Source organism: Microtus oregoni, unplaced genomic scaffold, assembly GCF_018167655.1.
Source record: "Microtus oregoni isolate MIOR12 unplaced genomic scaffold, Mior012 000015F_ref0000493, whole genome shotgun sequence".
In the NCBI taxonomy this organism is placed as follows: domain Eukaryota; kingdom Metazoa; phylum Chordata; class Mammalia; order Rodentia; family Cricetidae; genus Microtus; species Microtus oregoni.
In genome coordinates, this window is record NW_024543074.1 from 44,184,502 (window position 1) to 44,208,476 (window position 23,975).

General features: G+C 45.0%; 1 protein-coding gene across 4 annotated transcripts in view; it reads left to right on the forward strand.

Moving 5' to 3' along the window:
- The first annotated feature begins 16,741 nt into the window (after positions 1-16,741).
- Positions 16,742-23,975, forward strand: part of Slc22a4 (solute carrier family 22 member 4) — a 57,786-nt gene continuing 50,552 nt past the window's right edge. For 2 of the 4 annotated variants that reach the window (XM_041665643.1, XM_041665644.1), the window contains exon 1: positions 17,267-17,348. Coding sequence is in view for 1 of the 4 variants with exons in the window: in XM_041665640.1 (XP_041521574.1) it covers positions 16,956-17,348 (393 nt within the window). In the remaining 3 variants the exon portion in view is untranslated. Of the gene's footprint in view, positions 17,349-23,975 lie in introns of all 4 variants that reach the window. The other 2 variants (XM_041665640.1, XM_041665642.1) reach the window with 2 other exon arrangements.

Genomic DNA, 23,975 nt, shown 5'->3' on the forward strand with positions numbered 1-23,975 from the left:
AGCCTGGGGGCTGACCATGCTGCTTCAGACTGGGCATGATCTGTCTCCAATTAGCAAGATCCCCAGAATAGCCCAGAGCACAGACTCACTCACTGACTCAACACAGACCTGGAACCGCCCCCCCAACCTGCCTGGACACACAACACTGGCAGCTGTGGGCCCGAGTCAAAGCCTCAGTCGCCATGACAAAATACTGGAGCTATAAACTTAAACATGGGAAAGCTTTCTTTTGGTTCCCAGTTCCTATCCATGGTTGGTTGGCACTACTGTGCTGGGACTGTGGCAGCATTGTAGATCATAGCTGAATGATGGAGGAGGTCTGTTCGCCTTATGGTGTCCAGGAAAAAGCAAAGAAACAGGGCCCCAGGATCCCCTTCAAAAGCGTGTGTTCAGTGACCTAGCTTCCTTCTGCTACGCCTGCCTCCTGAAGTTTCTCTATTTCCTAATAGAGCCAGGGCTGGAGACCAAGACTTGAAGATGAAAATCTTCAGGGGACATCCAAGATCCAAGTTATGGTACCCCTGAGGACAAGGCTGGTGCCCACGGCATCTAGTCAGCGGCTCAGAAACGAATGAGCCCACTCGATGAGCTGTCTGATGGGCTCCCAGGGTCAGGTCACGATAGCCAGTAAAATGGTTTGTCCTAGTTCCCTAGTGGTCCCTGGAGCTGCTGAGAGTCAGCTTGGCATTGCACCCTCCTAGCCTCGAGGGTTCTAACTGACAGCCAGAGCCTGCCACATCTCACATGGAGAGATTTCTGTTTGGGGCCGATCTCAGCCGTGGCTCTCCTACAATATCAGAGACTGGATGGAACAGTTAATCAAGGTAAGTGAGTCAGGCACAAACAGGCATACACACACTTGTGCGCACCCACACAGACACACACACACACACCATGCTAATGCACTTTCAAAGTATCTTTTCTTCGACTACAGCTTAAAGCTTTTGTGGAAAGAAGTCTCCGAGGATATTCTTATACTTCTCTGACAGCCTCCACTAAGCAGAGAACTTGCTACACAAGCCGCAAGAGGTGACGCTAAAACAGACCATCATCAAGGTGTCTCACAAGAGTATGCTGACCACTGGCTACTGGCTGGCATCATGCACTGTGTGAGTTTTGCATCTTTATGATGCAAGTTGAACAATCCCAGGAGTATGCCTGTCCACAATTTTTGTTGCAAACTAAGTACAGTTTTAGTTTTTTTGTTACTGCTATTTTATAAATTGGTGCTTTGGCTGCATGCATGTCTGTGTGAGAACATCGGATCCCCTATAACTGAAGTTACAGACAGTCGTGAGCTGCCATGTAGGTGCTGGGAATTGGACCCGGGTCTTCTAGAAAAGCAACCAAGTGCTCTTAACCTCTGAGCCATCTTTCCAACACCAGCCCCTCTCTCTCTCTCTCTCTCTCTCTCTCTCTCTCTCTCGTGATTTCCTCTCTCAGTTTCTCTTTTTCCCCATTAACTAGATGAAATGGGCAGCAGATATCTAAGCAGAGGAGAGACCACTAGGGTGGGTTCCTTCATTGCTTACATTACTAAAAATAGATGTTTAGGACTGAAGGGCTGAAAACAGGTCTTCAAATGATAAAACTATCTTGCAAACAGAATTATTGCTCAAAGAAAATGGGGTGGAATTCCCTATATGTATTTATGGCTCATCTCAGAATAAGCATCTTCAAAAGAAAGGATAATTGGCTGGGCAGTGGTGGCACACGCCTTTAATCACAGCACTCAGGAGGCAGAGGCAGGTGGATCTCAGTGAGTTCGAGGGCAGTCTGGTCTATAGAATGAGTGCCAGGAAAGGCTCCAATGTTACAGAGAGAAACCCTGTTTCAAAAAAAATAATAAAAAAGGACAAACCTTCGATTAAAAAGGGAAACACCCGCAGTGTTTGAAGGTCCTCTTGAGTATGACTCGCTCTACCCCCCTTGGTCAGGAGAGATGTGACCTGCCTGCACTGCTTTGGGCTCCTGCCAAGTAGAGGATCAACCTACTTGCCACCCCAAGATCTTTTCCCTCTTTTCCCAGAGAAGCTGTGCCAAGACTCTCCCCTAAACCTATGAAACCCCTCTTCCTGAGAAAACCATTTACTATGGGACCAACTCCAAGCCAAAAAAGGGAATATTTACCCATCACCAAGTTTCAAATGGAGAGGGCAGTCGAGTATGCTTTTCATTACTTCTGACTTGCATAACTTGGGGAGACACACCCTGAGATCTGAGTGCAGATCCCAGAGGATTTATTTCTGGTATGAGGGTGATCTTTATCACTCACACTCCCACACGAGCAGATTCAAACGGTCTTTACAACTCTTCTAATGGGAGAAGAGTTAGTTGTATTGACAGAGGCTCCCTGGTAAGCAGCATGCTGATCAGCCTGACAACATAGCTCGGAGACCTAGTGAAGAGGCAACACCAGGGAGTCTTCCACTTGGGACCTAACACTGGGGAGGGTGGGCCAGTTTAGAACATTATAGGGGCGTGTGTGCTTTGAGGCAACCAGTCTGGATTGGATCTGGAGTCACCTAGGAGGTACACCTCTGGATGTGTCTTTTAGAGAGATTCCAGAGAGGTATAACTGGGTGGGGAAGACACACTCTAACTGTGAATAGCATCACCCCATGGTCTGGAAGTCGCAGTCTAAATACAAAAAGAAAGAGGAGAGGCACTCTAGAGGTTTGCACTGCTCTTCTAGAGGACCTGAGTTCTGCTCCAGAACACATTCGTCAGTTCAAAACCGTAACTTCATATCCCCGCCCCATGCTCTCCCTGCTTCGATGGGCCATATCCCCGAAACTGTAAGCTAAACTCGCCCCTTATTTCCTCAGGCTGCTTTTGTCAGGTGTCCTGTGGCAGCAAAGAGAAAAGTCACCAATACAGTCCCCAAGGGGCTGCAAGAACTGCTTCAAGCTAATAAACCTGCAGCTGATTGGAATAAAAGGCAGGGAGCCAGCAGATGCCAGCTGAGTTCCCTTTAGCATTGATGCAGAGGGCAAGGAGATGTCTTCAAAAACATGCCTGTTGTGAGGATAGTGAGATGACCCAGCGGGGAAGAGAGCTCTCAGATCTCAGTACCCAGATTTGTATTTTTAAGCTACGTTTGGCTCTGTGCCCATGCCCATAATATCCATTCCCCCAGCCATACCATACAGAATAGGGAGTCAGGAGGATCGCTGGAGCTTACTGGTCACCAGACTGATTCTGAGTTTAGTGAGAGACCCCGTTTCCAAGAAACAAGGCGGAGAGTGATAGTGTAGAACCCCAGATCTCTTCCTCTGTACTCAGGCACCTGCACACCCAACACATACACACACAATATATACTTTCACCCTCTGGAATTCTAAAGGGAATAGCAGCCAGATAATATTGGGCAACTACTTCGTATCTAAAGAACTTCACACATAGAGAGGAAATTACAGCAATTGTTTATAGTCCAAAGACTAATCTTTCTCAACAGGTAGAGACTGCCCTTTCAGTTTTCAACAACAGAAATGTGGCTGACAGGAGACAGAGAAGAGGGGTTAAAACAATCTTCCCCTTGGCAGCTGCCCTGCAGTGCCCTCTGTAACCCAGGAGGAAGAAAGGAGCCATCTCCAGCTAGAGTCCACGGCCTGTCACCCACTAAAACTGGGAATGAAGCAGTGCACATTCTGCAAGCAGGAGGGACAGTGGCCAGGGGACTGCCCAAACTGGTCTTGGGAGGGAGGGTAGGGGACCAAATCAATTCATTTCAGTTCTCTCTTGAAAAGATAAAGACTAACAGGGTAAAGGGGCTCTCAGCCTGGCTCCTTTAGGACCATCCAGGTGTGTATCAATGAGGCCTGGGTTACCTGGGAAACAACTGGCAGGGAAGTTGAGATCTTACTGACACCCGAGGCTGGTCACTAAATAAGGTACAATATCCAAGAAGGAATGAGACAGGGGTTGGGAAGAGGAAAAACTAAACTTTTTCTCAAGCTTTTCACTCATGACATGATTTCCTTAAAAAAAAAAATTAACGACATTTTTGTTTATAGCTCACACCTCTAATCCCAGCACTTGGAAGACAGAGGCAGACAAATCTCTGTGAATTCCAGGCCAGCTTGGTCTACAAAGTGAGTCCCAAGACAGCCAGAGCTGTTACATAGAGAAACCCTGTCTCAAAAAAAAACAAAACAAAACAAAGCAAAACAAACAAACAAACAAAACCAACCAACCAACCAAACCAAAGAGTGCTGGTTGCTCTTGCAGAGGACCTAGGTTTGGTTCCCAGTACCCACATGGCAGCTCAGAAGCATCTGTAACTCCATTTCTAGAGAGTCTGATGCCCTCTTCTAATTATCATGGGCACCAGGCATGAACATGGTATACATACATACATACATACATACATACATACATACGAGCAAAACGCTCACACCAATAAATAAAAACAAATAAATCTTTAAAGTGAGGCTCAATATGCTTCTTCAGGCTTTCCTATTTCCATCTTACTGGCTAAGAAACCAGGGATGGGAGAATGTAGGGTCTGTGACTCATAAGTGAAATTATATAAAATATTCATCCTAATTTTTCTAATCCCTATGCTCTATTGGCAAATCTTCCTGGGGTAATAAGTACAATGCTGTCCTGGATTTAAAGGGCTCCTGTGTCCCACTGGACTGAGTTATTTGCCTTCAGGAGGAAGGATCCGAGACACTGCAGGACTGTGTTCCCACAGGGATCCAAATCACCCCATGAAGGACACATCATACTCGCTCTGACCAGGCTCGAGGAACATGGAGGAGGAGAGAGCAGAAAGGTTGTGAGAGCCAGATGTTGAAGGAGGATAGTTACAGAAGTGTGTCTTCTGGAAATGAGAAAATCGCTACACTCATGAATTGTGGTCACCTATTCATGGCCTGTACTAGATCAAGCGAGTTAACATCCCCCCACAGATGGGGGAGGGACTCACCAAGCCCTACCCGGAACTGGGGGAGCTACAAGCATTTGATGGCTACTAGGGGAGGGAAGGCGAATTTTCTTCAGGAATATGGCCGCTGGTAGGTTACCCATGCTTCCAACGGACGGCTCTATATCCAGGAACATAGGGATAGCATGTCCTGGACTCAGTGAGTTATTACAAAGAAAAAAGAAAGACATAAGTTTGGGAGGGGGACATGGTGAGGAACCTGGGAGGAGTTGGAAGAGGATAGGAGAGTGGATATGATTAAAATACATTGTATACAAGTATGAAATTCTCAAAAAATAAAGATACATTTCAAAAGGAATTCTCCCCACACGTTTCTGAGAAATCTTGAGCAAGAACTGAAGACAATTAAGTCTGGAAGATAAACCTTGTTACCATATGTAGACAAACCACAGAGTGAAAGCCAGTTGAAGGAGACCTTGGACAGAGACATAGTAACAGTCTTAAACTGGTCAGCTGAAGAGGCCTCCAAGACCTCCACAGAGAAAGCACAAGTTTCTAAAGAGATGGTGAAATACTTGTTTAGTCTGGTTTCTGTAACTGTGATAAGCACCATGACCCAAAAAAATAATTTGGAGAGGAAACTGTTTATTTCAACTTACAGACTGATGGAAGCATGGACAGGAGTTTACGGGTTGATGGGAGCCATGTAATTGAGCCTTTAGTAAACTCAGGCGGTCACTACTGAGTGACCCTACATTCAGTCTGCCAGACATAAATAAGCCACTTGATGGATGTGTTCGTGAGCAAGTGACGGCTACTGGTGTATTGGCGCAGTTGCTGGATCCCTTAAGAGGGTTAATAGCTTATTTCTCTAAACCACTAGTTTCTGTGTGGTGGGGTTGGCCACCTTGTCTGGGGACAGTTGCTACAACTTGCCTTTTCATTAAAGAGGCAGAAAAACTATGGAGCACTGACAGATGTAGTACCAGGTCCGCATTGTAGATCCGGTTCCAGGTCCGCATTGTTCTTGGAACAAAAGGCTGACTCTGGCTAAAAGTGGTCAAAGGTGACAGAAAACCCTTTCCATCTGACTTCCCAGACCCTCAACCCTGCTCCCCTGCTGCCTGAATCACAAGAGCCTCTAGTACAGAGAGAGGGTCTCAACCTGAGGGTCAAATGGCCTTTTCACAGGGTCTACTTAAGACCATCAGAAAACACAGATATTTACATTATGATAATGGCAGCAAAATTACAGCTATGAAGAAGCAATGAAAACAGCTTTGTGGTTGGGGGTCACCACAACATGAGAAACTGTTTTAAGGGTCACTGCATTAAGAAGGCTGAGAACCACCACTCTAGTACATGACTACCTGGAAGGGAAGGATCCGCCATACCCAAGCAGATAAGACCTACCTCTGTGAGATGCTGGAGAGTGTGGCGGTAGACAGGAGCAGCAACTAGAGCACAGAGTCCACTGTGGCTCTTACTCGTCAGTCTCCCTGATCTAGGCCAGCTCCCTGACCCAGAACATATTGCTTTAAGGCAAAGCCAAGTATCTCTCTGGAAGACCCATCAATGAAGCCAAGAGTGTACACAACAGTGCTCCAGGTCACTTCCCATGAGGGATCTGTGGCTTTTTCACTACAGCAACTCTGGCGGGGTGGGAGTAGAGGAGAAACATAGGAAGGAGCTGGTGTCCGTACTGGAGCAGGAAACAAGTCATGGGCTCTGTTACTATTTGCATGAAAAATGTTCAAGCACATGGTCCCTTGGTGGGGGTATTTGGGGAGATCTTGAATACCTTGAAGCAGGAGGCATAGTGGAGGTGCGTCCCTGGGGGAGTTCCTCTGAGGTCTCTAGCCCAGTCTCACTTCCAGGCTGGCTCTCTGCTTCCCACAGCTCACACTCTTGCCAGCATGGCTTCCTGCCACAATGGACTGTACGCTCTGATTCCTAAATTAAAATAAACTTCTCTCTCTCTCTCTCTCTCTCTCTCTCTCTCTCTGTTTCTCAAGATAAGATATCTCTGCTTAGCCTTGGCTGTCCTGGAACTTACTCTGTAGACTAGGCTGACTTTGAATTCAGAGATCCACCTGCCTCTAACAGGCATGTACCACCACTGTCTGGTGAAAACAGACCTCTCTTAAGCTACTTCAGAGAGGAATTTGGTCACAGTGGCATAAAGTAACTAATTAGCTCCAACTAGGAAGGATTGGGGATCTTATGAGAACTCGGTGATAAACGAGTCCCAGTAAGAAAGTTTCTGAGCTGTCCTAATGCAATTGCGAAGTCTAGAGGACAGAGAATGTGCGGATAGCTTTCCGTCACTATAGCAAAACATCTGAGATGATCTGCAAAGATAAAGTGTTATCCAGGCTTCTCATTTGCAGGATTCAGTCCACGTTGGTTGGCCTATTGTCGGGACCTGTAGCAGAGAAGAACCTCATTCCTTGGGTGTGTGGCAGAGCAAATACATTTACATGAAGCAAATGAGCAAAAGAAGCGGGGGGGGGGGTCCTTTTGAGAGCACACCTCCAATAAATCACCTAAGGTTCTCCTGTAAGGTTCATCCCTTAAAGGTCCCACCATCTTTCAATACTGCTACCCAAGGGACACATAGCGTGTGGGAAATGTTTAAGATTCAAACTATGGCAAGGTGGGGAGAGCTTAATGGAAATCAGTCAGGTACCCTAGGCAGAGTCAATGGAAAGGCTATGGGGAGGGCTGGCTCTTGCAGAGGACCAAAGTTCGGTTCCCAGAATCCATTGTCAGGAGGCTTACACTTGGATATAACTCCAGTTCAGGGGATCCAGTGCCTTTTCTGGTCTCCCCAGGTACCCATACACATGCGCACATATATGCAGCCACACACACAAATAAAATGAAATAATTCTTTAAAAGGTTAGGTTGAAATTTTGACCTAAATCCCATCCTTGGTAAACCACCAGGACCACTTTGCCTTCTTGCGTGCAATCATTCTGGCCTGTTAGGCCTGCTTCTTGCCTGTTTATGTGCGATTGTCTGGTCTGCCTGCACCTGCCTCTCCCTGTGTGCTATCCTTTCACTCCAGAACAATTTTGCCCTTCACATTATCCCATCCCTCATAGCTACAACTAGTGTTGGCTCCTAGTCTTGAATGAAGCCCCGAGCAAGAGAGAGATCATGGTTTGTCCAAGTGTGGCACAAGCTTCCTACCACTTGGCCCATATAAGCAGTGTTTTCCTTCCAAAAAGTTTTAAAAAGGTATGCTGTAATTGGGCTTTTCTTTGGGCTACTGGCTCACAAAAATCCATACCAATGTAAAATATTTGAGACTAGTGGTTGTTTAAAAGTAGACTCAACAATTCACTCTTCAATTCTATCATTTCTACATTTTATATATATATATATATTTCTATATTATAAATTATGTATAGAAATAATGAGATAAATATGTATTAATTACATTATTAAAATTATGAAATTATATAAATAAATAAAATTGTAAATTATAAAGTTTTAATATATATTTTTATATTATAAATTATATATAGAAATGATGAGATAAAAGGGTGGATTGTTGAGTCTACTGTTAAACAACCACTAGTTCAAATATTTTACATTGGTATGGATTTCTGTATATTGATACAAATTTAAAGTTATTTTTGTTAGGCTGTATATTTTTTTCTACTTTTGTTTAAGGTATTGTTCCTATGCAGCTAATTTTAAAAGTTTTATAAAGTTTTAGTGTTTAAAAGCTATATAGGATATTAAAGAAATACAGGCTAGTAGTCCGTCATCTATAACAATCAAACTTATAGCCGGGCAGTGGTGGTGCACGCCTTTAATCCCAGCACTCGGGAGGCAGAGGCAGGCGGATCTCTGGGAGTTCATGGCCAGCCTGGTCTACAAGAGCTAGTTCCTGGACAGGCACCAAAGCTATAGAGAAATCCTGTCTCAAAAAACAAACAAAAAAAAAAAACAATCAAACTTATAGTCATGTTAGGTGTGTTTTCAAGGTCAAACAGAGATCTAGTTTAAATATTAGATGGTCTTCAAACACTTCGAAGACATATAGAACATGGTATCTAAACTGTTTAATAATATAAGGCTTTTCATGATAATGAAACATGCCTGTTCCTGGCAGCGCCATTCTACTTCAGAGAAGATGATGGACATCAAAAAACTTTCATATGGCATCTGTTTTCTTTGTGGCAAAATTTAGCCACTAGGCAAAGAAACTTGCCTCAACTGCTGAGAGTATGCTGTTCAAATTGAATAAACAAGATACAAAAGAAAGTGATTGTCAAACTTTGTCAAGACAGGGTTGGACAGTTGTTCAAGAATACCTGCTTTACAGAAAAAGTCTGTGAGATATTCTAGGCCCATAGACCAAAGATGGATGCCCCAACATTACAGAGGAATCTTGGGTGACTCTCCAGGCAATGAGCTATTTGTCATTTCTCCTAGTTTTAAAGTTGCTCATTCTGTACTTCCTGTTTACTCAGATAATATTATATCCTTCTCGGTCTTTGAAAGGGTTGAAGACTAGATAGTTTTAGTAACTATTTTCCTTAGTCTTGATAGAAAAGTAATTAGGTATGAAACCAGATTCATCAAGATAAACTAGGTAAAGGTGTATTTTCTCTTAATTTGCCAAATACAAATGGACTGGACATTGTGAATGTAATTATTTTTATTATATATAGTTTCATTTGTTAAAGTTAATATCTTCCCTTTCTAATTAAATAATACTTGATAATGTTCTTATTGTATATAGTTTTACTATGTTAGAGTGAAAACCTTTCCTTTTTATTTACACAGAAAGGGGGAAATGTGGGATAATCATTTTGTACACTGTGAAGATGTATCACTCTGATTGGTTTAATAAAAAGCTGAACAGCGGTTTCAAAACAACAAATTGGTGCCCAACGTGGTTGACTATATCCATGTAAAACCCAAGAAAGTTTAAAAATAAATCCTAGACACAAAAGAACAGTGTTAAACAGTGTTTGGTAGCGGCATTTTCTTGGGTGGGCTCTGTTTACTAGAAGCAAGCAGAGGCATGATTCCTTTAAGAGAGGTCTTCCTCATTTGGTAGTAGCGAAAATAAAAATAAAAAACTTGCGGTTTTGAAATGGCAGCTTCCTGGGTCAAATGACTCTGACTCCTTCAGGAAGTCCTACTGTGGATCACTTGAATGGGGTTTGTGGGCCCATGTGCTTGTATGCTTACTTGGGGTTAGGAGAAAAGTAGCTGAGACCATGTCTGTAGTTCAGAGCACTCACACACACACACACACACACACACACACACACACACACACACACACACAGCCTGAGCAGGCAGCAGGATCAGGTGTACTAGGAGTACACAGGCAGGAGAGCATGGCTGATTCCCGCCACCACACACAAAGATATTTCCAGGCTATGCATTGCACTGCATGGTAGATTTAGCTTTTATTCAGAGAAAAAGTGTTTATGTGCTACACGCTTCTTCTCAGTGTTAAACTGATGAGCATGGCTCCAACACAGTGGTCTCAGAGGCAGTGAATAGACTTCTGCCTTGTTGGACTGGGTGGAGCAATCAGGCAGGGCTGTGTTTGTCCTAGCAATGTCACCACTTAAGAAGCTGTCCTGGTCAGAAAAGAATTACAGATATGCAATAGAACAGATTCAGACATAAAAAGATCTCTAAATGGGTCACAGTGTTGGATAAATGTATGTAGGCTTGGGAGAGAGATAAAAAGAGTATAGAGAGTTATAAAAAGAAGGAAATCATTAAAAAAATAAAACCAAGTCTTTAAAAAGACAGAGTACAGACAGTAATAGATTAAAGGAGTAAAGATAATATAAACTTGTAGAAAAAGTAATAGAGTAAGAAAAATAAGCGTTGTAAAGATGGATTATACACAGAGAGTCTGGATTATGTATAATATTGTGTTTTATTTGCATTTTTGACTGTGAATGAGCTAAGTACAGAGAGACATTTCATTTTACGGGCTGCTAAGATAAACCAACATAAAGGTATCTTGACTTTAAAATTTGGGTCTAAGGATTTGTTGCTTTGGAAAAGAGGTTCTATTTTTTTTCCAAAGATGATAGGAACCTATGAATTTTTTCCAGACTAATGCGGTTTGATGGACCAAGACCCCCCCCAAAAGGGTCACCATGAACACCCCCCAAAAATTACTTCACCCAACAAAAAGCAGGAAACAGTTTGGAGAGAACTACACCCAAATTCTCAAAATGATTGTTTATTAATGTTTGCTTACATTTAAAGGGGGAAATGCATAGAAATGAATACTTTGCATTGGTATGGATCTTGGTCTGTTGATACAAATTTTAAGTCAGTATTGTTATATGTATATTTCTGCTCTTGATTAGGGTATTGTGATTGTGTAGTTCATTAAAAATATAATCTATAATTAAGAAATATAGGTTAATAGATAATCATCTATAATAGTCAAGCTTGCAGTCATATTACTTAGGTTTTCTAGATATATAGGGATATATTTAAGTTAGGTAGGTATTCTTCAAATCTTTCAAAGGCCTTCAGAATATAGCATTCAAAATGTTTTAAGAAGTTAGGACTTTTCATGACAATGAGACACATCTGCTCCTGGCAGCACCAATCTACTTCAAGAGGATGATGGGCATCAAAGAGGCTCCTTATGGCATTGATTAGCCATTTGGGTAAGAAACTGCTCTTGCCTGGACTGTTTGATGTTATGCTGTATGAACTGGACATGCAGGACCCACACAAAAATGACCTCTGTACTTGCCTAAAGTTCCTGCTTCATGAAAAAGTCTGCCAGACATTCTGCAGGACACAGAAAAAAGTGACTGACAAACTGCCAATATAGGTGGAACTGTCTTTGAAATCTCTTGCTTCATGGAAAAGTCTGCTGGATACTATAGGCCTGTATGCTGAAGATGGATGCTCCAATGGTACAGAAGAACTTTGGGTGACTGTCCAGGCACTGTCAATTCTAGAGTTTTGGAAGTTCCTTACAATGTACTTTCTGCTTACTTAGGTAATATATCCTTCTGGAGTCTTTGATGGAGTTGAATAATAGATACTTATAATTATAGTTTTCCTTAGTTATGATAAAAGATAAAGTAGATATAAATATTGCAACTGTAATTTTTGATTATCTTGCTTGTTTTGTTATATGTAATTTTCCTGTGTTTAAGTTAAAACCTTCCTTTTTTTTTAAACAGAAAAGGTGAGGTGATGTGGGATTCCCCTCTATATGCTGTGAATACCATTGGTTAATAAAGAAATCTGCCGTGGCCTATGATAGGGTAGTGTAGAGCTAGGCAAGGAAAACTAAACTGAATGCTGGGAGAAAGAAGGTGGAGTGGAGGAAATGTCATGTAGCTGCCACTGGGAATAGACATGCCAGAACCTTGCCGGTAAGTCACAGTCATGTGGTGATATACAGATTAATAGAAATGGGTTAAATAAAGATGTAAGAGTGAGCCAATAAGAAGCTAGCGCTAATGGGCCAAGCAGTAATTTAATTAATACAGTTTCTGTGTGGTTATTTTGGGGCTGAGCAGCGGGGAACAAACAAGTGGCCTTCTACAACAAACAGCCAATGGCTAGGCAGGATTTCTGGACAGAGAGAATGCTGGGGAGAAGAAGGTAGACACCAGGAGACAGAGCAAGCAGAATAGACAGTAAGGAGATAAGGTAATAAAGCCACAAGACAGAAAGTAAATTAATAGTAATGGGTTAATTTAAGTTACAAGAGTTAGAAACAAGCTTAAGCTAAGGTTGATTTTCATAACTGATAAGTCTCCACGCCATTTTTTGTAAGCTGGTGGCCCCGAAAGGAAGATCTATATATAGTAGTCTTATCTCTAGACGCAGTAAACATATTTCCAACTGCTTGCTAATACTGTTGATAATGTGTGTAGGGGTCTCTTTGATCATTCAGCCAGCAGTTTAACAATCCATGGAAGACAAGGAGGTAGTTTGGTTCAACATGACTAAGTAGCAAGTGTTGGAGTATTTAAGCACAGCACAATTCAGTGAAAATTTCCCTAGTGTTAATTAACTCAATCTATGTGCACAATAAAGCTTAAGACACAACTGTATCAAAATTCTTTGTAAAGTACATGTGACATTGTCCATAAAGATAGGTTGTGTAGATAGTCAAGCTCATGATAAGGGACTGGGGAGGATCTGGTGCAAAGATCATCAGGCTATTAACTATGTCCATCCCAAGCCTTCTGCACAGATAACAGGCTGTGCATCCCTCCCTTTGAAGAAACAACCCTGTGCTTAACTAGCAACATTCCTGGTTCCTCTAGTGCTTATCTGTGAGTACAAGAACCTTCATACCTCCTGCAATGTGGGGACTTTATTGTTGCAAGCTATTTGGTTACTCCATGTAAAGTTTGTTACTGTGATTGGTTTAATTTAAAAAAAAACTAAATGGCCAATAGCTAGGTAGAAAGTATAGCAGGGATTTCTGGACAGAGAGAGCTCTGGGAAGAAGAAAGGTGGAGTTGCCTGCCCGACAAAGAGGGAATAAAACATGCAGGAGAGGTAAAAGCCATGAGTTATGTGGCGACATGTGGATGAATAGAAATGGGTTCATTTAGGTTAGAAGAGCTCGTGGGGCAAGCCTAAGCTATAGACGGAGCTTTTATAATTAACAATAAGTCTCTGTATCATTTTTGTTTTGTCTTTTTGTGAACTGGCAGCCCAAAGAAAAATCTGTCTGCACTTTATTCCAGTTCTTTCTCCGGCTAAGATCTTGTGATGGTTAACTTTGTCAATTTGACATAACCTAGAATTGCTTGGGAAGAAAGTCTCAGTAAGGGATTGTCTACATTGGGTTGAACTGTGAGCATGCCAGTAAGGGATTATCTTAAATTAATGTATGTGGGAAGACCCACCCCAGTGTGGGCACCACCATTCCCGAGGCAGGGTATCCTGAACCATGTAAGAGTGGGAACATCGAGTTGAGCACACGTGAGCATGCGTTCATTTCTCTGGGTTCTTGGCTGTGGCTATGACTAGTTGTTAGAAGTTTCTGCCTTGACTTCTCCACAATGAGAGACTTCAACCTGAAGTTGTAAGCTGAAATAAATCCCTTTCTCGTCTAAGTTGCTTCCTGTTGGGGTATTGTACCACCACAACAGAAATGAATGAGAAAGAGATCTATTATAGACTTATAACTATTTGAGCTGGGCACAAGGCTGAAGTGAGAAGATCCCTCAGCCCCAGAGGAGTTTAATAGCTGCCTGGACATCTTAGCAAGATCTATGTCTACTTGATTGTTGGAGTGCTTGCCCAGCACCCACAAAGCCCTGGCCAATGTCTGATGCCTCACATTGCACCAACCAGGCATTGGGGTACATGTTAATGTTCTAATAGTATTGGTATTTTAATGTTAGTTAACTAACATTTAATATTTTGACTTTTTTTTTGCTCTTTTGGTTTTTTTGGGGGGCCCACCACCCAGCTCCCAAATAAAACATATGGAGGCTTAATTATTACTAACAAATGCCCTGCCATAATTTGACTTGCTTCTTCCCAGCTTTTAACTTAAATTATCCCAGCTACCTTTTTTTGATTGATAAATATTTTTATTAAAATAGCCATGTACAAAATCATCATCCAGAAACCAGTTCTTCTATATACTGAGAGTGAATATGCTGACACAGGAATTAGGAAAGCATCCCCATTTACAAAAACTAAAAAAAAGACAGAATATCTAGGAGTAAATCTAAGAGGCTTTACAAAGAAACCTTTAAAACACAGAAGAGATAAGGATTCTAGCAGATGGAAAAGTTCTCCCTTGTTCATGGATTAGCAAAATTAATATTTTTAAAATAGCTATATTCAGGCTGGAGGGATGGCTTAGAGGTTAAGAGCACTGACTGTACTCCAGGAGGTCCTGAGTTCAATTCCCAGGAACCACATGATGGCTCTCACACTGTATACATAATAAATCTTTAAAAAATGGCTATATTCTACCCAAAATTTAGCAATTAGCTAATTAATCTATCTACTGATCTAATTTAATGTATGTTCAGTATTATGCTGAGTTAACAGATTCACATGTGATCTGCTTGTTTACTTTTTCTGGTACTGCGGAATGAATCTAGCCTTTGTGCAAGCTTCACAAGTTCCCAGCTACCTTTTGCCTCTGGGCTTCCTCCCTCCCTTTTTAACTTCTGTATATCCTACTCCATGGCTGGCTGGGTAGCTGGCCCCTGAAATCCTCCTCCCCTTGTTCTTCATTGCTCCCCCCTTGCCTCCTTTCTCCTATTTATACTCTCTGCCGGCCAACCCTGCCTATCCTTGCTCCTGCCTCACTATTGGTTGTTCAGCTCTTTATTAGACCGTCAGGTGTTTTAGACAGGCACAGAATCACATCTTCACAGAGTTAAACAAATGCAGCATAAACAAAAGTCACACAGCTTAAAACAACATTTCCCAACAGATCATTAGTCAAAAGTAAACTGCTTCATATAAGTTCTTGTCTCTGGTTGTGTTTTTTAGTAGTTTGAGGTGGAAGACAGACATAGAGGCATACATCTTTAATTCCAGCACTTGGGAGGCAGAGGCAGGCAGATCTCTGAGTTGAGGCCAGCCTGGTCTACATAGGGAGTTCTAGGACAGTCATGGCTACATACAGAGACCCTGTCTCAAAGAAACAAGTAAAATAAAAATAGAAGGCATAAACCAGAGTTGTTCTGGCACATTAGGCAGCATGGTCTTAAACGACAGGAAAGAAAACTGTATTTCCAAGTGGTGGGAAGTCAGCCTAACAGTAGGGGTAAGACTGGAGGCTGCCAAAAACAAGAACAAACAGAAGTCCCCTTCAGTCTCTCGGAGATAGTCTGGAGAAGCAAGCGGTTTGTGCAAAGTGATGGGCTCCTCAGTCTGTCATATCACCAGCCCCATGGATCCCAGGTCACAGGTTCCAGCCTGGGCTAGGACAAGGTGTTCCCAGGGCCTTAGATGTGGATACTGAACAGAGAGAGGAAAAGGCTGTCTTGGCCCTCCTTTGGCCACCCTGCCAGATATGATAGCCAAATCTCACTAGTTTGTACTCGTTCTCTTCCTTACACCTTTGATTCCTGGACAGGGAACTGGCCTTTCTGCAATAGAAGGTTTTTCTGTCCAAAAGGCTTTGGCACCCTGCCGCAATAAAGAGCCCTGGGTGCATGGAGAGTGCCAAAGGACAAACACCAGAGCCCTGTTGTGGTGAAAAATACGACTCCATTGCTCCCTAGTGGGCCTGTGTCCCTCTGGTGTCTCCTATAGAGGCCTCAGGGAATCTTCAAGAGGACACAGGGACAACTCGGAGGCCTGTGACCCGGCCCTTTTAGTCCAGGGCGTGTCTCTGACTCAGCACGACTTGACTTGGCGAGTCCCAGGCCACAGTTGCTTCTTTTCAAGGTGAGGATCCTGCTGTTCCAAGGACACTTCTCCAGCCCCTCGCAGTCCAGTGCTGAGCTAGAGCCACGCCAAGGCACAGAAGCGAACTCCCACGCTGGTGTGTGTGAAGAGGTGGCATTCCTGTCACCCACAGAGGTCTCCTGCGAGCACGGATTTGAATAAGTGTCGCGTCCGCCAGCCGGAGCTCAGACTCCAAACTTTCACGGTGGAACAACGGACACCACCCCCGGGCTAGGCCTGGCACGACGCGGACATTGAAGCCAGGGTCAACCCCTTAGAGATCGTGCTCTCCGGACGCGGCCCCTCCCTGTTGCTTACCCTCCCACGTGGGGCTGAGAAAATCGGAGCTCCGGACTTGCTGCAGGCACGTTGCACAGCAGATTCTAGCTGGAGGCCCTGAGTGGAACCCAGCTGGAGGCGGAGCCGACCCGGGAGTACCGCCCCTCTCGGTAAATGCACTAGCCTCTAGGTGCCTGGCCCGCACAGGGGGTGTGGTCCCGAGAACTCGGCTTTCCCCAGCTCCACGCCAGGTCCTGGGAGATTTTGCAGCACCTGCAGCCCGCTTGCATTCAGCCACCGGGAAGACCCCGGCCGGGAGCCTCAATCTTCCGATCCTCTTCTACCCTCTCCTGCAAATTGTGAAGGAAAGGTTGGGAGCATGCGTGATTACGACGAGGCGACCGCCTTCCTAGGAGACTGGGGCCCCTTCCAGCGCCTCATCTTCTTCCTCCTCAGCGCCAGCATTATCCCCAATGGCTTCAATGGGATGTCAGTCTTGTTCCTGGCAGGGTCACCGGAGCACCGTTGCCTTGTGCCTGACACCGTGAACCTGAGCAGCTCGTGGCGCAACCACAGCATCCCGTTGGAGACGAAGGACGGACGACAGGTGCCTCAGAGCTGTCGCCGCTACCGACTGGCTACCATCGCCAACTTCTCTGCGCTGGGGCTGGAACCAGGACTGGATGTGGACTTGGGGCAGCTGGAGCAGGAGAGCTGCCTGGATGGCTGGGAGTACAGCAATGACGTCTTTTTGTCTACCATCGTGACCGAGGTAGGTGACAGAGCTTTGCTGGAGACAGACAGTAGGAATGGACATTCCATTGCATCAGTGCCCCCCAGCAGTCCCTGGCAGTGCCTGGGTTAATGTCACACTCAGTCTCAAACCTCCCAGGCACAGTGGAATTATAAGTTCATTTTCAGCACAGGCTCAGAGCTGATGATTTCTGTGTAGCATGGAAGGGATGGAAAAGAGTGTTGTCACCAACTGCCTTTTCCTTTCTGAGTTTCACAACAGATAGTTTCTCAAGAGCGTCAATGCTTCCCTGGGCAGGCCAAACCCCATTCCGTCTTGATACATAGTCAGAGATCCTTCCTGGCCACAGAGGAGAGAAGGAATGTGGTGGTCTCTTGAGCTCAAGTATGCACACACACCAAGGAGCTTGCGACAGAGAAGGGCCTCTGTGTTGAGGCCCCAGTTTCTCCAAAAGGAGGCTGCTGTCCCTTGACGCTGGCTGGAAGCAAGGAGTCAAAAGCAGAAGCTGGCCTTTGGACACTCATGGAGGGACCCATACACCCGTAGGAAGTGTCACCTGGTGGGCAGAGGCTCCATCTGGGACCACCTACCTCTATGTAGTCTGGGAAAGGGTTCCCTAAGTCACCAGAGTCTGGATGTGGACCTGTTCCCTTTCCCTGTTTTCTACTGCACAGATTACTCACAAGCTCTTGCCTCTTAACATATTGGGTTATTGGAAACATGTATTGTGTTTCTTGATAATGACCAGGTGATAGCAGGTCAACACACACACTCTTTCTGGAAAGAGCTTCCCCAAGGACTGATTTCCGGCTTTCCCACCTCCCAAAGCTGCCTCTGTTCTAGCTTTCTCCCAAGGGGGTAAGGGGGGTGTAAAAGCAACAGCAACACAACAAAAACTATGTTCTTCCCAAGGGAGGGGGCGACAGCTAACAGCAGCCTCGCCTACTTCTTTATCTCTTTCCCCCAGGACTATGTAGCAGTCATCAAAAACATGTGTCTGGCCCCAGGGTGCAGACAGCTAGGGTGTGGGTCCTGGCTGCAGACCTGAGATGCCTGTCGGGGGCCATATCAGCTGTGTTGAGAGTTAACGTCAACCCTACTTAGTGTTGGATGTCAGAAGCCAAAATTCAAATCTTGGCTTGTTTTATGTGTGACTTTGGGTAAATAAACTTCATGGAATAGCTAGATCTGGAGATACAGCAGGAAGGAGTCATAGAATATGAGGCAAATCTGGAGACAAGGGATGGCCCTGTTTAGCAAAGAGCATGGCCGGTCCTGGGAACAGGAGCCCTGTAGATTGGGTAGGTGGAGTTCAGGAGAGGTTAAGAGGCTAGAGCTGCCTCTAAGGCCAGCTTGCGCGTATTCTGAAGAACTGACTATATTTTGAGGACCTGGAAATAGCAAGCCTATGATCTATGTTTTTATTTTCTTTTGAGACAAGGTCACAGGTGTAAGCTTGTCTAGTGTGTAACTCACTGCACAGCCCAGACTGACTTTGAACTCACAGTGATCCTCTGCCTCCTAGATACAGAGAATTAGAGCTATATACCACCTCTCCCAGCCCTATCTGTGCTCCTAGAGTCCAATCTAACTGCCATGGAAAGCAAGATTGGGGGAAGGCTGTGGAAGTCACTCCTGCAAGAGAATACTCAGTCAAGGGTGGCAGCTGTGGAGGATGCAGGTCTCATGGAGAGTGGGTGAGCCTGCGCCCCCCCCAATCACGCTAGCACCCTGCCTGTGTCTGGTCCTTGGGTGGCCTTGCTGTGCCTGGCCCCAGGGCATCTAAAACTGAGAACAGCTCATCCTTTAGTTCTGGAATTATTCCCTGCATTAGAGTTGGAGGTTAGACTCACTGTCTGCAGCCTTCATGGACATCCACTTAACCTGGCTGCTGTCCTTCTGGATGGTTTTGTTTGCCTAAGGCTTGTGATGGGGGGAGGGGGGGTGAGTAACTACCAGCTTTCCAGTCCATAGGTGTGCCACCGTGCTGTCCCCAGGGGCCTTTGGGCACTCCTAGTAACTCCTTCCTCATGTACTCACGTGTGCACACGTGACCTGCTTTACTCGGTGGCCTTTCTCTCCCTCGCTTGCTTTTTTGGATGGTGGGAGTCAAAAGGCAAAGGGCGCTGGTAGCTGGAAAGAGAAGGAGAGGAAGCAAGAACCAGAGTGAGCGGGGTGGGGTGGGTCTCTCCAGAGGGGGCAGTAATTCAGAGTCTGGGTGGCAATTAATCGAAATAGAAACAAAACAAGTATTGAGGAGAATGTGGGGAAGATGGAACCCCCGTGTATTACCCGTGAGAATATGTCACTCAGTCCCAGTTACCACTGCAAGCCCCTGACATAAGCAGTTTATAAAGAGACAAAGTCCAGGCCTGTGATCATTGCCTCCTGTCACTCTGAGGATCCTTGGTGAGGCAGAGCATACTGGTAACGCGGGTGCGCTAGAGTGAAGCAGCTGTCCTTGTGGAGAAGACACATAGGAGGGAGAAGGAGGAAGAGACCAGGGCTCCCAAATCTCCTTCCAAAGGCCTAGCTTCCTTCCAGCGGGCCTCACCCCTTCAAGAAACCCCAACCCAACCCACAGCAGCTTTAAGCTGGGAGCCAAGTCTTCAATAAATAACTTTCAAGAGACACTTAAGATCCAGCCTACGTCCCAGCACCCAAGCAGCCGAAGCAGAAGGATGGCTATGAGTTCCAAGCCAATCTAGGACACAGCGTGAAACCCTGTTTCCAAACAAAACAAAACCCAAACCTCAGGAGAATGTGCAATGACACAGCTGCCGCGAGAAGAGTGTTACTGTCCTTCAACAAAGTAAAAATAGAAGAAACTGGGTGTGGTGGCGCATGACTATAATCCCAGAGGCAGGAAATGGAAGCAGAAGCCCAGAGTCATCCTTGGTTACATGATGAGTCTCAGAGCAGCCTGTGATACAATGACCCTGTGTCAAAGAATGGTGTAGTAGTAGTAGTATAGAATTACCATACAAACAACCCTTTCCACTTTAGGTAAACACCAAAAGAATTGAAACCAGGGTCTCTAAGACTTATCTGTTAGGCTGGGAGAGTCTTATCTGTTAGCAGCATGTGCTCTTGCGGAGGACGGCAGTTCAGATGCCAGCATCCAAGTCAGGTGGCTTACGAGCACCTGTAACTCCAGCTCACACCGGCACTCTCCCATGTGCACATTCACAATGAATGCATGTTACAAATTACCCACCCATCCGTGTTCATAGCTGCATTGTTCTCACTAGCCCAGAGATGAATGCACCCTGATCTCCATCAACTGCTCGAAGTTTATCTGAGCAACAGAGTTTGATCTCACTCTAAGAGAAGGCAAGTAGTGGGCACAGGCTCTATGAATGGCTGGTGAAGACATCATGCTTGCTGAAACAGGCTAGTCCCACAAATACATCACTTCACTTACAAGACTCGGGTAAAGCACAGACATGACAGCATACCCCTGGAATAGCACTGAGAAGGGGAGGAGGAAGATCAAGGTCAGCCTGGGGTACATAGTGAGACTCTGACTCAAAACATGAGAGGGGAGGGAGATAGAGATGTTGGGGCATATTATTTTCAGGTGTGTGACTTTTGTTTATGCTGCATTTGTTTAACTCTGAAGCTGTGTTACTCTGCCTGTCTAAAACACCCGATGGTCTTAATAAAGAGATGAGTGGCCAGGAGCGAGGTAGGAGCAAGGACAGGCAGGGCTGGCAGACAGGATAAATCGAAGGAGAAACTAGAAACGGGGCAAGAGAAGAAGGAGAGGAGGACATCAGGACACCAAACTACACAGCAAGCCATGGAGAGAGAAGTAAAGTAAGGTATACAGAAATAGAGAAAGATAAAATCCCAGAGGCAAAAGGTAGTGGATAATTTAAGATAAGAAAAGCTGGCAAGAAACAAACCACGCTAAGGCCAGGCATTCACAACTGATAAGCCTCTGTGTGATTTATTTGGGAGCTGAGTGGTAGGCCCCTCAAAAAGACAAAAGAGTAAAACCATCACACAACAGAGAGAGAAAGAGAGAGAGGAGGCAGAAAGAAAGGGGAGGGTGGAATATGAGATAACTGTAGGTTACTGTTGCTTGATGTGCTCCGAGGACATTCCCAGCTTTGTTGTTGTTGTTGTCGTTTGTTTTTCAAGGCAGGGTTTCTCTGTGTAACAGTCCTAGCTGTCTTGGAACTAGCTCTTGTAGATCAGACTGGCCTCGAACCCACAGAGATCTGCCTACCTCTGCCTGCTGCATGCTGGGATTAAAGATGTGCACCACTACAGCCCAGCTCCAGAATTTTTTTTTTATCATAGATGCTAGAGTTTTCTTTCAGAGCCTCATGCCTATGTAGCCAGTGCTCTTGCCCACTAAGCCATCTCCCCCACCCTCTGTACAATTTCTCAAAGAGTAGATGAGCAGTGTCCACCTCCAGAGCAGTGGCCCTGTGTGGGCCATATCATGTGTGACAGAAAAATGGTGTCACAGGTTGAGTAGTGAACAGCACTAAGCACAGACCCTGGTTACCTTCATCTCTGCCTGGACATTGTGGGTATTTGGGGAACTTTCCCCAAGGCTTGGGTTGTGGCAGGTAGAAAAAGTGATGACGTTTGTTGGATGAGAGTTGAACCCCTGTCCCCACAGATGCAGTGCCAGGACCTGAGAACAAAAGATATGCTAGAGCCCGTGCTGACTTAGCAGTGACAGTGAGCGAAATGACCTCACCCTGTAAGGCTGAGCCCAGGGCTCCTGACAGGTCCCTACAGCCTGTGACAAGAATAGAAGGACTGTCCTAAGAATGTGCCTCTGCCTCATCCTCCACACCCTGATATTCTCCAGAATGAAAAGTCCATCCGACTGTCCCTGTGCCCCTCCCCAGGAGGACAGGGTCAGCCAGGAGTCCAGAGAAATGCCTTTCATAGTTGTCAGGAGATGGGAATCTGGTGTCTGGACTGTGGCTCCCTTGTGTACACCTGTCTCTGTGGGCTTCCACATACAAGTCATTTCCTCCCTTAGGGGCTGTGTGTGTGGTACAAGCCATTCAGTCTCTGTAGCTGCTAAGAATCAAATTTCTTATCCTTATTTTGAAATAACTTATGATTCAAAGAAAAGTTATTAAAATAATACAGACCATTTACACATACAGCTAGCTTACACATACAGCTAGCTTCCTCTGACCTTAGCAATTTCTTTATTGTTTTTCTCAGACAGGGTTTCGCTCTGTAGCTCAGACTCACTGTATCATCCAGATAGGGCTCCTCTTGACTCTGCCTCCCACCCCCATGCTGGGATAGCCAACTGTGTCACCACACCCAGATCTGACACTATCAATTTAAATTGCCCATAATGCATTTATTTAAGCAGGGAAATTAACATTGGTCAAAGTACCACTAGCGTCGCATGTCTGTGTTCTGATCCGGTCCATCGTCCCACCACACTTTGCTGTCACATCCTGGTCTCCAGTGTGAGACGGTTTTTCTGCCTTTCCTGATCTTTTGGGACCATGATGTGTCTTCTGTGTTGTTTTAATGAATGCCCCCCAACTTGGGTTTGTATAATTTTCCCACCTATGCAGTTTGGGATAAGAATGCAGCTGAAGTGTTATGTTTTCCCAGCGTCAAGCCAGCTATATAATGCTGACAGGGTCTTAATTGCTAGCAATATGAATATTGTTCATTTGGTTAAGTTGGTGTCTGCTGGATTTTTCTGCTGTCACTGTTACTGTTTTCCCTTTCATAGTTAATAAACATTTGAGGGGAGATATTTGGAGATAATACAAATTTTACCCCCTGAGTTTAGCACAGATCTCCAAACTTTGACTGAGGTGACTAGTTCGGTAGTCTTTGCCTAGCGGCAATCTGAGATGATTCTAGAAATAAATGCTTCCCCTCCACAGGCGTTTGTTTCTGTGTATATTTATTCATGTATGCGTGGGCTCACATCTGTTTATTTCATTTAATCAGTTATGCCTACGACTGTCCTTAATATTAATATGTCAGAATATTAAGCTGTATGGCCTTGAACCAAGTCATTATTCCCTTTAAGGAAAAAGAATAAGAATACGAGGTGAGGGTTTTCCATCTCTGGACTCTGGGCTGGAAGTTTCTGTGATCACCCCAGGGAAGGGAGTGTCTATCCTATCTAGTAGCTAAATTATCCACAGGGTAGTGTCTGTGCAGGAACAGAGGCAAAGATGTGTGGGACTTGAGATAGGGAGCTTCTGTTGGGGACGAAGGGACCCTGAGCACCCTTTTAAACAACCTGCGTGATAGTGGACGATTTTCTGCCGCGGTGGTCCTACCTTTATCTCTAGGGTCATGATTTAGTTCTCCAGTAGCTGTACCTGAGTAAACTCAGATGTCTCCTGCCCTGAGGCTGAAGGAGCAGAGAGACACGCAAGGGCGGGGCACTGGGCATGAGCTGGCTTTTGCGTGTCTTCTTGGCCTTAGTCCACAAACTAGAAGTGCCTATGTGAACCAGACCCAGATTCACCTAGGCTCTGGGCTTCAGGCCTCAAGGGAGTCCTGTGTCCTGAGGGCCAACCTGCTCCAAGACCCTTCAGTAGCCTAACATGGAGCTGCTGCCCACCCTAACTGCCTTTGCCCTCTTCTGCAGCTGGCTATGTCCCTGGGAGTCTGGGGATGTGGTAGCTG